General features: G+C 32.4%; 2 protein-coding genes across 2 annotated transcripts in view; one reads left to right on the top strand and one right to left on the bottom strand.

The window, feature by feature from the left end:
- LOC134709888 (dipeptidyl peptidase 3-like) overlaps positions 1-6384 on the bottom strand; it is a 35029-nt gene extending 28645 nt beyond the window's left edge. The window contains exons 1-5 of the mRNA XM_063570016.1: positions 6322-6384; positions 4428-4585; positions 2183-2348; positions 988-1104; positions 108-197 (exon numbers count right to left, since the gene is read on the bottom strand). Of these exons, the coding sequence (XP_063426086.1) occupies positions 108-197; positions 988-1104; positions 2183-2348; positions 4428-4585; positions 6322-6384 (594 nt within the window). The remainder of the gene's footprint in view (positions 1-107; positions 198-987; positions 1105-2182; positions 2349-4427; positions 4586-6321) is intronic.
- Positions 6385-6783: 399 nt separating this feature from the next.
- On the top strand, positions 6784-12231 carry LOC134710003 (kelch-like protein 28). The gene is made up of 2 exons (XM_063570135.1): positions 6784-6911; positions 9564-12231. The coding sequence occupies exon 2, from the start codon at positions 9624-9626 to the stop codon at positions 11556-11558; it is 1935 nt and encodes a 644-aa protein (XP_063426205.1). The 5' UTR covers positions 6784-6911; positions 9564-9623; the 3' UTR covers positions 11559-12231.
- Positions 12232-13612: the final 1381 nt, after the last annotated feature.

The raw sequence follows: 13612 nt of genomic DNA, 5'->3' as shown, positions 1-13612 counted from the left end.
TATAAATCACTGTACTTCATCATCTATATACTTGATTTCTAGTCATTTAGACTTTCTAGTCGACCAAATTTGAAGCAAAGAAAGACGACTGAATTTACAATACTTACTTTAGGTACATTAGGAATAAACTTGGTATCTCCGAATGATTTGTAGTTTCCTGAGTTAGCATGGAAAGCAGCACTGTATATCATTATAGCCTGAAATAAAAAGTCATGTTCATAAATATAGACTATTTGTTTTCCTGTCTGAAATGTTAAACACTAGTCATTATGGGGCCCTTTATAGCTTACTGTTGGTGCAGGCGAATGTTCCTTGTTGAAGACAGTACTTTGACATATAATGGTTTACTTTTCGTATTGTGACTTGGATAGAGAGTTGTCTCATTGACATTTAATAAATATTATTTGTTTCATCTTTGTTATCATTGTCTTCTTCTTTAGAACTTGATATCATAATAATTAAGTGTCACTTATTCATTTTTATTCTTTCACTTTGAACAGGGTATTTGTCTTACATTGTGTAATATATAATTCTTGCATCCAGGACGCCTATTTCCTTTTTTTTAAAAACAGAACTGTTTCTTCAAAATTAGATATTCAATTAGTTTTGTAATTATAAATTTCAAAACAAGTCAAAGACAAAAAATTAAAAAGAAAATTTATAATGACTTTTATTGAAGGTCTTTTTATGATTTATTTAATTTTTTTGTTCCCCATTTATTAATCTGAAAAAGGGCTTCAATTTCAAAATTCTTGTATTAACATGAAAGATATCATCAAGCAAGAGAATATCTACAGTTCAATACTGGTACAAATGTAAAACAATTTTTACTACATCAAATGTAAATATACAAATATGTTCTCTTCAATGCAGAGAATTACCTTCACACCTGTATAAGCCAGGTTTTAAAATAAAATTAAAACTATTTTCTTGAATTTATACTATGGAAAAGTCAACAAAACCATGAATCATTGAATGGGTTTATACCTGCCATTCCTCCTCTGTTATCCCTTGTTTTAGCGCCAGACATTTCACCTCACTGATTGGCTGTGTTCTAAATATCTTCTGCAGTAAAATAAAGATGCCAGGAGATTCTGGAGATGTCTGTTAAATAAAAAGATAAATTAATAAAATTGAGAAAGGAAATGGGGACTGTGTCAAAGCAACAACAACCCGACCTTAGAGCAGACAACAGTAATAAGTTGTCTAATGGTAGGCTGTGCTATAGACAGAAAAATTAATTAGCAACTATTAGTAGTAAGTAATGTTATATATCATATTTGAATTGCATTTATTTTATGGATGATAAATGTATAAGAGGATATTTGTAATATATTGTGGTTCTTTGTTTCTGTCGACTTCTAATTACGAAGTCAGCTTTTCAGTACTGGTAGTAACAAAACTTACACAACATATCATTGGCTTTTACTAAAGTAGTAACATAACAATAGCTCACTAATTGTCCTTCTGTTTTGGCCTTGTGTTATCCATTCACCTAGTGCCAAGGTTTCACAATGAGGAAAGTTGGCGGATTATTATATCTGGACTAGGAAGTTTATAAATTCCAGTCCATTCATCAATAAAACTAATGTTATAGTATACAATGATATCAGATCCTCTTAGTGCAGACCCACATTATTAGATTACTTTACCTGGACCAGAACTATAAGTCCACCATACCATGATGCCTGTGCAATGTAATGAGCATATAGAGATATAGGAAGATGTGGTGTGAGTGCCAATGAGACAACTCTCCATCCAAATAACAATTTAAAAAGTAAACCATTATAGGTTAAAGTACGGCCTTCAACACGGAGCCTTGGCTCACACCGAACAACAAGCTATAAAGGGCCCCAAAATTACTATTGTAAAACCATTCAAACGGGAAAACCAACGGTCTAATCTATATAAACAAAACGAGAAATGAGAAACACGTATATATTACATAAACAAATGACAACTACTGTACATCAGATTCCTGACTTAGGACAGGTGCAAACATTTGCAGCGGGATTAAATATTTCAATGGATCCAAACCTTCTCCCTTTTTCTGAAACAATAGCATAACATCACAACATAGACAAACATATGAGCATATAGTCTTTCTTTAGGTGTCAGACCCTCAAAGGCTGTGATACAGTCCAACAGACAGACCCGGGGCCATGTTCACAGATTACTTTACCTGGACCAGAACTATGAGTCCACCATACCATGATGCCTGTGCTATGTAATGAGCATATAGTCTTTCTTTAGGTGTCAGACCCTCAAAGGCTGTGATACAGTCCAACAGACAGACCCCTGTGTCATTGGGGATAATATACTGAGATATATCTGTACTCATTCTACTGCTGAAAATATAACAGAAACATCTTGTAGAAAAAATAGCTCTAATAAAAAAAAACAATCATTGAATTATCTAAAACAGTTCAAATGATTATACACTTAACAAAAAATAAGAATGTGGTAAAACAGGCTTATCTGATTATTTTTAAGCTTTAGTCCACAAGGTAACAGTCTGAAGAAAGACCCTACATGGACACATTATTCTGACCTCGACTCTTTATCTGTCTTTGCTCATACATGTACCCTGCTACATTCTTAGCCTCAAAATTCAAATACCAATAAAAGTCTTAGGTTTGACAATATAATATTTCCATTTCTCAGTTGTCTTCTCTGCTAAAACTTGTTACTCGACACATGAATTTATCTAAACAACGGTGTATGACAGTTTGGTCAGGATCCCTAATGGACCTTGAGATGAGGAACTACCTCAGTTGGGTCAGGATCTCTAATGGACCTTGAGATGAGGAACTACCTCAGTTCGGTCAGGATCTCTAATGGACCTTGAGATGAGGAACTACCTCAGTTGGGTCAGGATCTCTAATGGACCTTGAGATGAGGAACTACATCAGTTGGGTCAGGATCTCTAATGGACCTTGAGATGAGGAACTACCTCAGTTGGGTCAGGATCCCTAATGGACCTTGAGATTAGGAACTACATCAGTTGGGTCAGGATCTCTAATGGACTTTGAGATGAGGAACTACCTCAGTTGGGTCAGGATCTCTAATGGACTTTGAGATGAGGAACTACCTCAGTTGGGTCAGGATCTCTAATGGACCTTGAGATGAGGAACTACCTCAGTTCGGTCAGGATCTCTAATGGACCTTGAGATGAGGAACTACCTCAGTTGGGTCAGGATCTCTAATGGACCTTGAGATGAGGAACTACATCAGTTGGGTCAGGATCTCTAATGGACCTTGAGATGAGGAACTACCTCAGTTGGGTCAGGATCTCTAATGGACCTTGAGATGAGGAACTACCTCAGTTGGGTCAGGATCTCTAATGGACCTTGAGATGAGGAACTACCTCAGTTGGGTCAGGATCCCTAATGGACCTTGAGATTAGGAACTACATCAGTTGGGTCAGGATCTCTAATGGACTTTGAGATGAGGAACTACCTCAGTTGGGTCAGGATCCCTAATGGACCTTGAGATTAGGAACTACATCAGTTGGGTCAGGATCTCTAATGGACTTTGAGATGAGGAACTACCTCAGTTGGGTCAGGATCTCTAATGGACTTTGAGATGAGGAACTACCTCAGTTGGGTCAGGATCTCTAATGGACCTTGAGATGAGGAACTACCTCAGTTCGGTCAGGATCTCTAATGGACCTTGAGATGAGGAACTACCTCAGTTGGGTCAGGATCTCTAATGGACCTTGAGATGAGGAACTACCTCAGTTGGGTCAGGATCCCTAATGGACCTTGAGATTAGGAACAAAGATGACGTAATAGAAAAAAAAATAGTCCGCCATACATCTGTGGATGCTGTGATTTTAAAAATGGACATCAATAAATTCTTAAAAAGGAATTTTATGATCAGAATTTTGGGATTATTTCATGAGTAGAGTGATATTTTTCTCTATGGTCCAGGGTCCAGCAATTTGAGAAAAATGTAATCTCACTTGCCACTCCTGAATTTTAACCAGACATGTATAAATGTATCAGCTTGGCTATGAGCCATCATGCATACATGTTCAATTAAACAATCTGGACTGAGCAACAGAGGAAAACTGTCCAAATATGAGAAAATATAGGGTGGCAGGTAGGTCAAACTAAACATAAATGAAGAGATAAATGAAAAAAGAACAAATTGATTCCCGATTTATATAATGTCCAAGGCCGTCTGTAGGCACCAGAAGCAACAAACAGCGCATCTATTTTGGATAAGCAAATATCCGCTTTTGAATATGAGACTAGCTCTGACGTCCAATAATTTAAAAAAAAGGATTTACATGGACATGGGAAAACGTGATGCCGGTCGACTGACAGACTGACAAAAAATTATAAGTCACACAATTTCGGGACCACTGCATTTCTTTAGAGATTTTCAACAACATAAATAATAATTGGTTGTGAAGCTACTACATATACAGTGAAATATAAGCTAACCAGGAGGGATATTTGCAACTTTCACTTTCAGTGCACTTGCAACAAAGTTCCGGAAGTAAAATTTGTTTAAAAGGGAGACAACTATGGGTTACACTAATGTCCTGACAATGTCCTGACAATGACCTGACAATGTCCTGACAGAAATGAAAATGCTTAATACTTTTTTATTATTGGAAGGATTTACTTGAAATTTGGAATCAAGCAAGATGAGAACTTATATTTAATAAATAAAATTAAAAAAAAAATAAAAAAATATTTTAAAGAGTTAGAAAACTTGACCTGACCAATGACCGATGTAAAATGCTAATAACTTTTTTGTTCTTTGAAGGTTCGACTTCAAATTTGATGTCAAGGAAGATTCTAACATTGAATACAGAGATATAAGAAAAGATATTAAAAAAACTAATTTTAAGTGTTAGAAAACTTGACCTGACCAACGTCGACTCTGCAGTGACTAATGTCCTGACCAATGTAGAAAATGTTAATTGCTTTTTTGTTATTGAAAGAATTGACTTAATTATAGAGCCTTACCAAGGGAAATTATAATATTCATAATAAAAGTTTATGAAAAAAAATGTTAGTTATTTTTTTAAATGTAAAAAAACTTAATTGACCTGACCGGCTTGATCTTTATATCATAATGAATTTCCTGATCGTTCAATATTGAAAGGGATATAATTAAGTTTAATATCACTGAAAAAAGTGAAATATGTGATTAGAGATGCTGTAGATATAAGTAAATGCACTTTTTCTGCATTTAATATGAAAGGATTATAAAGATGTACAGAATGCAACAAATTGGAGTGTTTACTTAACTATATTTTTCTTATTTATTTCACTCATTTTTTGTTGTTTAGTTAATGAGGGATTAAACATGTCAAATAACATAAACATGATAAATAAGGACAGGAAATGGGCTTCTTTTGATGTAGATAAATTGTTTTTACAAGCATTCAAAGTAAAATTATGTTAGAATCACACAGAAATATAATTTTATTATGTCACTGTCTTTTGCCTTTCTTATACACATATATTACGAATTATAAAAAGTGCATCCAAGTTCTTTCTTTACTATGTTTAAATAAAAAAATATCAATATAATTTAAAGAATTAAGTATATTCTGTCTTTAGATAGAGAAAAAACAGTTTTATAATATTTGTCTTTTCTTCATTAGTCAGAACATTGCAAGACAAGGTAAACATTGGTGAGGTCAAGTTTAAAATATTGTTTTACATGCTTATAGTAAGTTTTGTAATCTTCCCTGATACCTAACTTGGTAATATCCCAATAAATAACAAAAAGGTTATTGATATCTTTATAACGGTCAGGACATTCATCATGACAAATATCAAGTTGGTCAGGTCAAGTTTTCTATCATTTCAAAAAAATAAAAAAAAAAACTATTTTTTTTCAGCGTTTTTTTTCTTTCTCTCTCATAAATTCCTATATTTATTGCTATCATCTTCCTTGGGAAGGAACTTGAGTCATTTTTTTTAAAAATAAAAAGTTTTCTGCATCGGTCAGGACATTAGTCAGAGCAGAGTCAAGTTGGTCAGGTAAACTTTTTTAACTCTTTTAATCATCTATTTTAATCTTTTTCTTGCATCAATAAATTAAGTATTATAATCTACCTTGACATTAAATTTGAAATCTATACATGAAAGAATAAAAAAGTTTTAGGCATTTTCTACATTGGTCAGGACATTATAGTCATGGGAAGGACGTAGATGGTCAGGTCAAGTTTTCTAACACTTAACATTAGTTTTTTAAATATTTTTTCTTATATCTCTGTATTCAATATTAGAATCTTCCTTGACATTAATTTTGAAGTCAAACCTTCAAATAACAAAAAAGTTATTAGCATTTTACATCGGTCAGGACATTAGTCACGGGAGTACGTTGTTGGTCAGGTCTGAGACTACTATAACACATGTGTTATAGTAGTCTCAGGTCAGGTCAAGTTTTCTAACTCTTGAAAATATTTATAAACTTATTTTTTCTTATATTTTTGTATCAAATGTATTCATCTTCCTTGGTATCGAATTTGAAGTCTATCCTGTCAATGATAAAACATTTTTTAGCCGTTTCATATCGGTCAGGACATTAGTAGTTTCAAAGTCAAGTTGGTCAGGTCAAGTTTTCTAACTCTTTAAAATATTTTTTTTATTTTTTTTAAATTTTATTTATTAAATATAAGTTCTCATCTTGCTTGATTCCAAATTTCAAGTAAATCCTTCCAATAATAAAAAAGTATTAAGCATTTACATTTCTGTCAGGACATTGTCAGGTCATTGTCAGGACATTGTCAGGACATTAGTGTAACCCGACAACTATGTACAAACTGTTGGATGACAACAGGATGAAATGTCAACTGGAAAACTTACTTGTAATAAGCATTTAACATCAAGATTTATTATAAAGAGTGAGAAAAAACATCATGACCTAACAAAAAACAAAAGGTAAAAATTGAAGATGATGGTTTCATGACCATATTTTTTAGAATGAACCCCTCCCCCTTTTACCATTTTAATAATGTCTTTTTAATGATTTAGACATTTTGCTATTATTATTTGTGTTCATGTGGTTAAAATTTGTTATAACGCTTTGTTCCACAAAAAAGTATTGTGCATGATGCAGTCGACTCCAGTATCAAAACTTAAATGAGTGGATAGAGACACTATAGTCTATAGAGGTTAAATTTTTAATACTAATAGAAATCAGTATGGCTTTGCATGTTATGATGGGTTTTTAATGTGACCACATGCAAGCTTCAATTTAAAACGTAACAGGTTACTAAATGTTGCAAATTCTTTTTAAATGTATTGCTTGTTTATTGGATCCATGAATGTACAAAAAAACATGTAAATTCAGAAACTATTGAGTTTTATTAATACTTCGATTTTGTGATTATTATTATTATTACTGCAGTTTATTATTGTGATTTTCCATTTGAAAAATGCGATTTTAATTTTTTGTTATATTGAGAAAAAAAAATCGTCATTTATACTTTATCTATTGAAAGAGGGCGATATCTGAAAATACCAAAGCAGGGTAGGGTATGTCTTTGCTGCAATAATGGAGACATTGAAGATGAACTTCACTTTCTTTTAAAATGTTCCTCCTATAAATATGTGAGAGATAACCTTATTAAAAAATTAAATAATGTTCTATTGAACAACAAATTTCCTTCCTTATCATATATAACTTGCTTATATCAATTCTAAATAGTAATTCCCAAACAATATTAAAAATTGTTGTCAACTATTTGAATGAATGCTTGTTGGTGAGAAACTCATTATTAAAAGGTACTTGATTTCTGTAATAATGTATATGCTTCTCATTTATTTATTTTTTATATATATTTTCTCTCATAATTATCCACTGTCACTCCTTCATTGTATATATGTTATTGTAGTTAGTCTTTAATTTGTTGCCATAACCATTTATTGTCAATGTGTTAGTGCTAATAAAGTTATCTTATCTTTATTATATCTTATCTTTAATATGGAGTAAAGGGGGTGGGGTTAAAAGGCTACATAATATGGAGGAAATAATAATACAATACTAAACATTTGGGGCCCCATTTGGAAATCTGATCCCAGATCCCACTTACTATTTTGTCAAATTCCGTATCCCACTTACACTATGTACGTTAGCAATTCTATTTTTTTTTGGTTATTTCCTCGTATCCCGCTAGAACTCATTTCCTGTTTTCATGGCACATTAATTTGACTTTCATTTGTCATGCTAAACCCCAATTAGACCCACAACATTTGGCTTATAATTTGGAGTAATAAAAGATACAAAATAGGTTAATGATAATTATACTAATGCTTGATCAATTTAATTAGTAGGACTTTTGATAAAAAAAACTTATTAGTGTGAATGTCAGTGATGATAGTGGTAGCTGTGCTGATCATCTTTTAACATTGTCCTCATAGCCAGTTAATAAATGCATAATGTTTGCGGGTTATGACTTAATAATTTAATTTTGGATGTAACGCGTCTTCTAATTGGGTGACATAATTTAGTAATGTGACTGTGACGTCATCAATGTTTTTTCATGGTTTTCTACAGTTTAAAATGTAATTTAGAATTAATGAAATGACTGAAATATTTTTTCTGTCTATTAGAAATAACATAAAAAATGTGGCGCACACTGTAAATAACCCGCTATGTTATGATAATTAACAGCAAAGTGAATTTCTCAACAGCAAAATAAAAATTAAGTTCATTAGACCACATTCATTCTGTGTCAGAAACCTATATAAAAAAGAAGATGTGGTATGATTGCCAATAAGACAACTATCCACAAAAGACCAAAATGACACAAACATCAACAACTATAGGTCACCGTACCGCCTTCAACAATGAGCAAAGCCCATACTGCATAAAGTCAGCTATAAAAGGCCCTGATAAGACAATGTAAAACAATTCAAGCGAGAAAACTAACGGCCTTATTTATGTAAAAAAATGAACGGAAAACAAATAAGTAACACATAAACAAACGACAACCACTGAATTATAGGCTCCTGACTTGGGACAGGCACATACATAAATAATGTGGTGGGGTTAAACATGTTAGCGGGATCCCAACCCTCCCCCTAACCTGGGAAAGTGGTATAACAGAACAACATAAGAACGAACTATAAAAATCAGTTGAAAAAGGCTTAACTCATCAGATAGACAAAAAATAAAAGTGGACGTGGCCAGGTACTTATACATCCCAACACAAAAAGACACAATGAACAGATCTGAGAGTACTCGCAGTTATCTGACAGCTAGTTCAAAGCCATTAACAACTAATAAAAAAATCATGCCTCTAAGACTAAGCATGATGTGCTCTAAGACTAAGCTATGATGTGTCAACTGTTTAATCACAATCCAAATTCAGAGCTGTATCCTTTAAATATACTCTGGCAAGTAATTCCTTTCAAAATGTTTTAACTTTAATTTGAACAGATAATTTTTGCAGCAGTTATGACCTGGATTTTAGAATCTTTTATTGGTGGTTTTTGGCCCAGATGATCTTTTTTTTCACATGAGATATAAACTTTAATTTTGAAAGATTTTGAAAGGTTGCCAATAATTCAGTTTCTTTTATATTTTAGAAGAGGAAGATATATCGCTTTAGAAATGAGGAGCAAAAAGGCATGAGTTAGTTGTACATTATGGATACCAGTATCAGTGGTCAATCGTCCACCTCTGAAAGGGACGACATTGAATGCCAGCTACAATATGAAAATGTTGGATCTGTTATGTTCCAAAATGAAATGCATGCTGGGAATTTTCTGAAGGAAATGAACTTACTGTATGAAGATGATTTGCTGAAGGATATCACTCTTTGTGTTCAAGGTCAATCATTGTCTTGTCACAAGGTTGTTTTGGCTGCTGCTAGTCCTTACTTCAAGGCAATGTTTACATTAGATTTAAATGAAAGTAAACAATCACATATTGAGTTACATGAAATTGATTTTGAATCTGTTAGTTTTATTGTTGACTATTCTTATACCGGTTCCATAAATATTCACCAGGATAATGTACAAAATCTATTAGGAGCTGCTTCCCTGTTTCAGATTTTACCAGTTCAAAAAGCTTGTGCAAAATTCTTAGAAACACAAGTTGATAATTCCAACTGTATAGGTATATTCAATTTTGCACATATTCATAATTGTGATAGTCTACGATTAAAGGCCAGAGAACACATTGAGAAGAATTTTACAGAAGTTTGTCGTGGAGAAGAATTTTTATGTCTGTCATTAGATAAAGTAGAAGATTTGATATCAAGTGATGAATTAAATGTTGAGCGTGAAGAGATTGTGTTTGAAGCAGTAATGACATGGATTTCCGAGAAAGAAGAAGACCGACGATCTTTTATCGGTGGTTTGTTGCCGCATATTAGACTTGGACTTTTATCTGTCAAATATCTGAAAGACAATGTCATGAACAATAAATATATTCAGGATTCAGATACTTGTATTAATCTTCTAGAAAGTTTGATTAAGTTAGAAAGTAATCCTGAACTTTATTGTGGGAAACACAACTTCAGTCTGGCCTTGAGGTCTGGAATGATTAAACCTGAGCACTGCCTTCTATTTGTGGGAGGGACTGATCATGGTCGCAGGAACACTTCTATTAATTGTTACAATCCTTTAACTAGAGAAACATTTTACATGGAAGATTATCCAACAGCCAAACGCTTAGGAGATTATGAAGTAGAAGATTTATCGTGTGTTGTTACCGAACAAGGAATGTTATACTCTGGGGGAGGTAACTACATTTATCATGACTTCCCTTCAGAACATTTTGATTCTGATGATTCTTTTGATGATTTAGAGGAGAGAATTGTTAGAAAAGACTTCTATTGCTATGACAATGATCATAACAAATGGCTATCAATGGCACCAATGCTGTTCCCAAAGTCAAACTTTACTTTGGCAAGCTTGGGCAAGAAAATCTACTGTTTTGGTGGAGTTACAGAGAACCAACATCCAACAGAAATTATTGAAGTTTATGACATTGAAAAGAATCGATGGAGTTATCAGGGAATGTTACCTACAACCCTTGTAGACTTATGTTCAGTTGTATACGATGAGTATATATTTCTGTTAGGTGGAAGAACAGGTGTTGGTGCTCATAACCTTGTTGTAATGTATCACCCAACGAAAGGAAACTGGATTTCCAGAGCAGGGATGCCAACTCCACGATTTAAATTTGGTGCGTGTTTAGTACATGGTGAGATTTACGTAGCAGGAGGTCAGATTTATTCACACGCCTCCCAGACAATAAGCAGAGAAGCTCTGAAATCAGTAGAAATATTTAATATATCGGACAATCAGTGGCGACAGGGTCCAGATTTACCAGACGAGATGTACAATGTAGGACTAAGCATGGTAAACGGTGCTCTGTATTGTAGTGGGACTGTAGAATATAGAAGGTTAACCAGAATATGTCGCTATAACATTGTGTGTAAACTTGACTTTTCTACAAATCGTTGGACAGTTATAGAACAATTGTTGAGTACTTGTCAGAACTTCCATTGTATATCAGCCAGACTCCACACACGGAAACTTTCACAAGTCTTCCGACCTGATGTTGATACATAGCCTAAAATATACGTCATGTACGTTAGGAGGATTTTTTTATTTTTAAAAATGTACAACAAACTGTTCTTATGAAGTTTTTATTTATGCTGTGTCTGTATAACCAATGATAAAAAATCTATGCATTTCTTGCATTATAACATTATTTTTACCTGTTTACAACAAATTAAATTTTAAATGTTATCTGATTGAATAGACAACATATAAATTAAAGTAACAAAATTTAAAGCACAAGTCATAGTTATATGAAACTGTTTTATTTTTCAAATTTTATTTGATATTGATCTTAAAAAAGTAGAATTTGATTGTAAGAATTTTTGTTTTTCCTTACTTACATGTATATCAATGTTACTAGAATTTTTTCTATTTCCAATAGCTTGAATGTTTACCCAGTTGCTTATAATGAAAGAAATAGTTAAAATTTTTACTTGAAAATGTGTTTGTAATTCTTAAAGACAGATGAGTTAACTAGTACAACTAGATACAACATGTACAAAGTACATTTGAATTTGATCTAGTCATACTATTCTTTTATCATATGTATCATGTTTATTGGTGAAACTTATAAAACAAAACTATCTTTAAGGTGCCAAATGTGTAATAAATCTTGTGACTGACTTTATTTGAACAAAAATAAAAGAATTATGAACATTATGAAATGAGGGTAAATAGATATTTATATCATTGGTTGATCAATTGGTTTATTATAGCTTAACAGCAGGTCAGCTTACATATAGCCTAGCTAGATAAGAGAACAAGTTAAAATTAAACCTTAAGCATACCACAACTCCTTATTTTTATATTAAAGGGTAATTCATTAGTCCATTTTCCATTGAACATCGAGTGCATGCCCCTTAAGGTCATGATGGTGTGTGGTTTCCATCTAAAATATTTCAGTATTGGTCATGGCCCTCAAAATTTCTACCATTATTCTTCCTTTTATCATGTTTATACAAATTGTTAAATTCCTATTATTCTGAATATGCATTAAGTATTTGCTACTGGACAAACAATCAATGAATGAATCAATCTATATTGGGCTTAATATGCTTAATCTATTCTTGCTTTTTAGAATAATTGTAAGTTGTACGTGTCTATATAGCTGCGGAACCGTAGCTCTTAGGTCCTTATGTTATTTTTTGACTATTTGCGGACTATCTATGGTCCGCAAATAGTCAAACTGTAACTCTTACAGAGATGATACTATAACATGCTGATTTATTATTACATTTTTCTCACGCTTGGCTTGTTTATTGTTCAAAATTCAATTGACTTCAAATTTTTCTGCTTTCCTCAGAATTTGCCATTGTGATATCATGAAAAAAACCACCATGCCTGATGTGGTCAATCAGATAGAACATGAATGTCATTTTGCAGATCATTGATGAATTTTACATATTTTAAAAAATCACCACCTAATATTGTGCAATATATTTCTATACTCTTGATAGTTCAATTCTAAATACATTTGAAAATTGAATGGTCTTGAGTTGAAAAATATAATATTGCCCTAAATGCAGTGGTAGAATCTATATTTCTTCTAGATTTGATTCATGCTAATCTGAGTTTTATCCTATAGACTTAATGATTTTCAGTCATGAAGATTAATTATGACAGCAAGATTTTTTTTGTTCCCACTGTTGTTTATTTTTGACATATCATTTCTTTCATTATCACTGCCTGAGGCTTAATTGTCTTTTTGTAAGATGCATTTATTTTATATCATTTAAGAGTTAACATCTGAGTGTATTTGAAAATAATAACCCTTTTATAATATTAAGGTAAATTGTGAGGCAGAAATACTTTTTATTTATATAACCAAATTCATATGGTTTTATTGTATGGCAGTACATTTTTCACATTACTATTTTGATTGATTCAAAATTTATAAAACATTGATTTGTAATGGGAGATAACTCTGTAAAGATTGCTTTGTAATGGGAGATAACTCAGAAAACATTGCTTTATAATAAGAGATAACTCAGTTATTTGTTTCATTAAAAAAAAAAAATCTTATACTGGGTTACTATATTCTTTTAAAGCATAGACAATTTTTA

The sequence above is a fragment of the Mytilus trossulus genome, chromosome 3 (genome assembly GCF_036588685.1).
Source record: "Mytilus trossulus isolate FHL-02 chromosome 3, PNRI_Mtr1.1.1.hap1, whole genome shotgun sequence".
NCBI lineage: Eukaryota > Metazoa > Mollusca > Bivalvia > Mytilida > Mytilidae > Mytilus > Mytilus trossulus.
The sequence above is the reverse complement of the archived record's forward strand: the minus strand, read 5'-3'. Positions and strand labels throughout refer to the sequence as shown.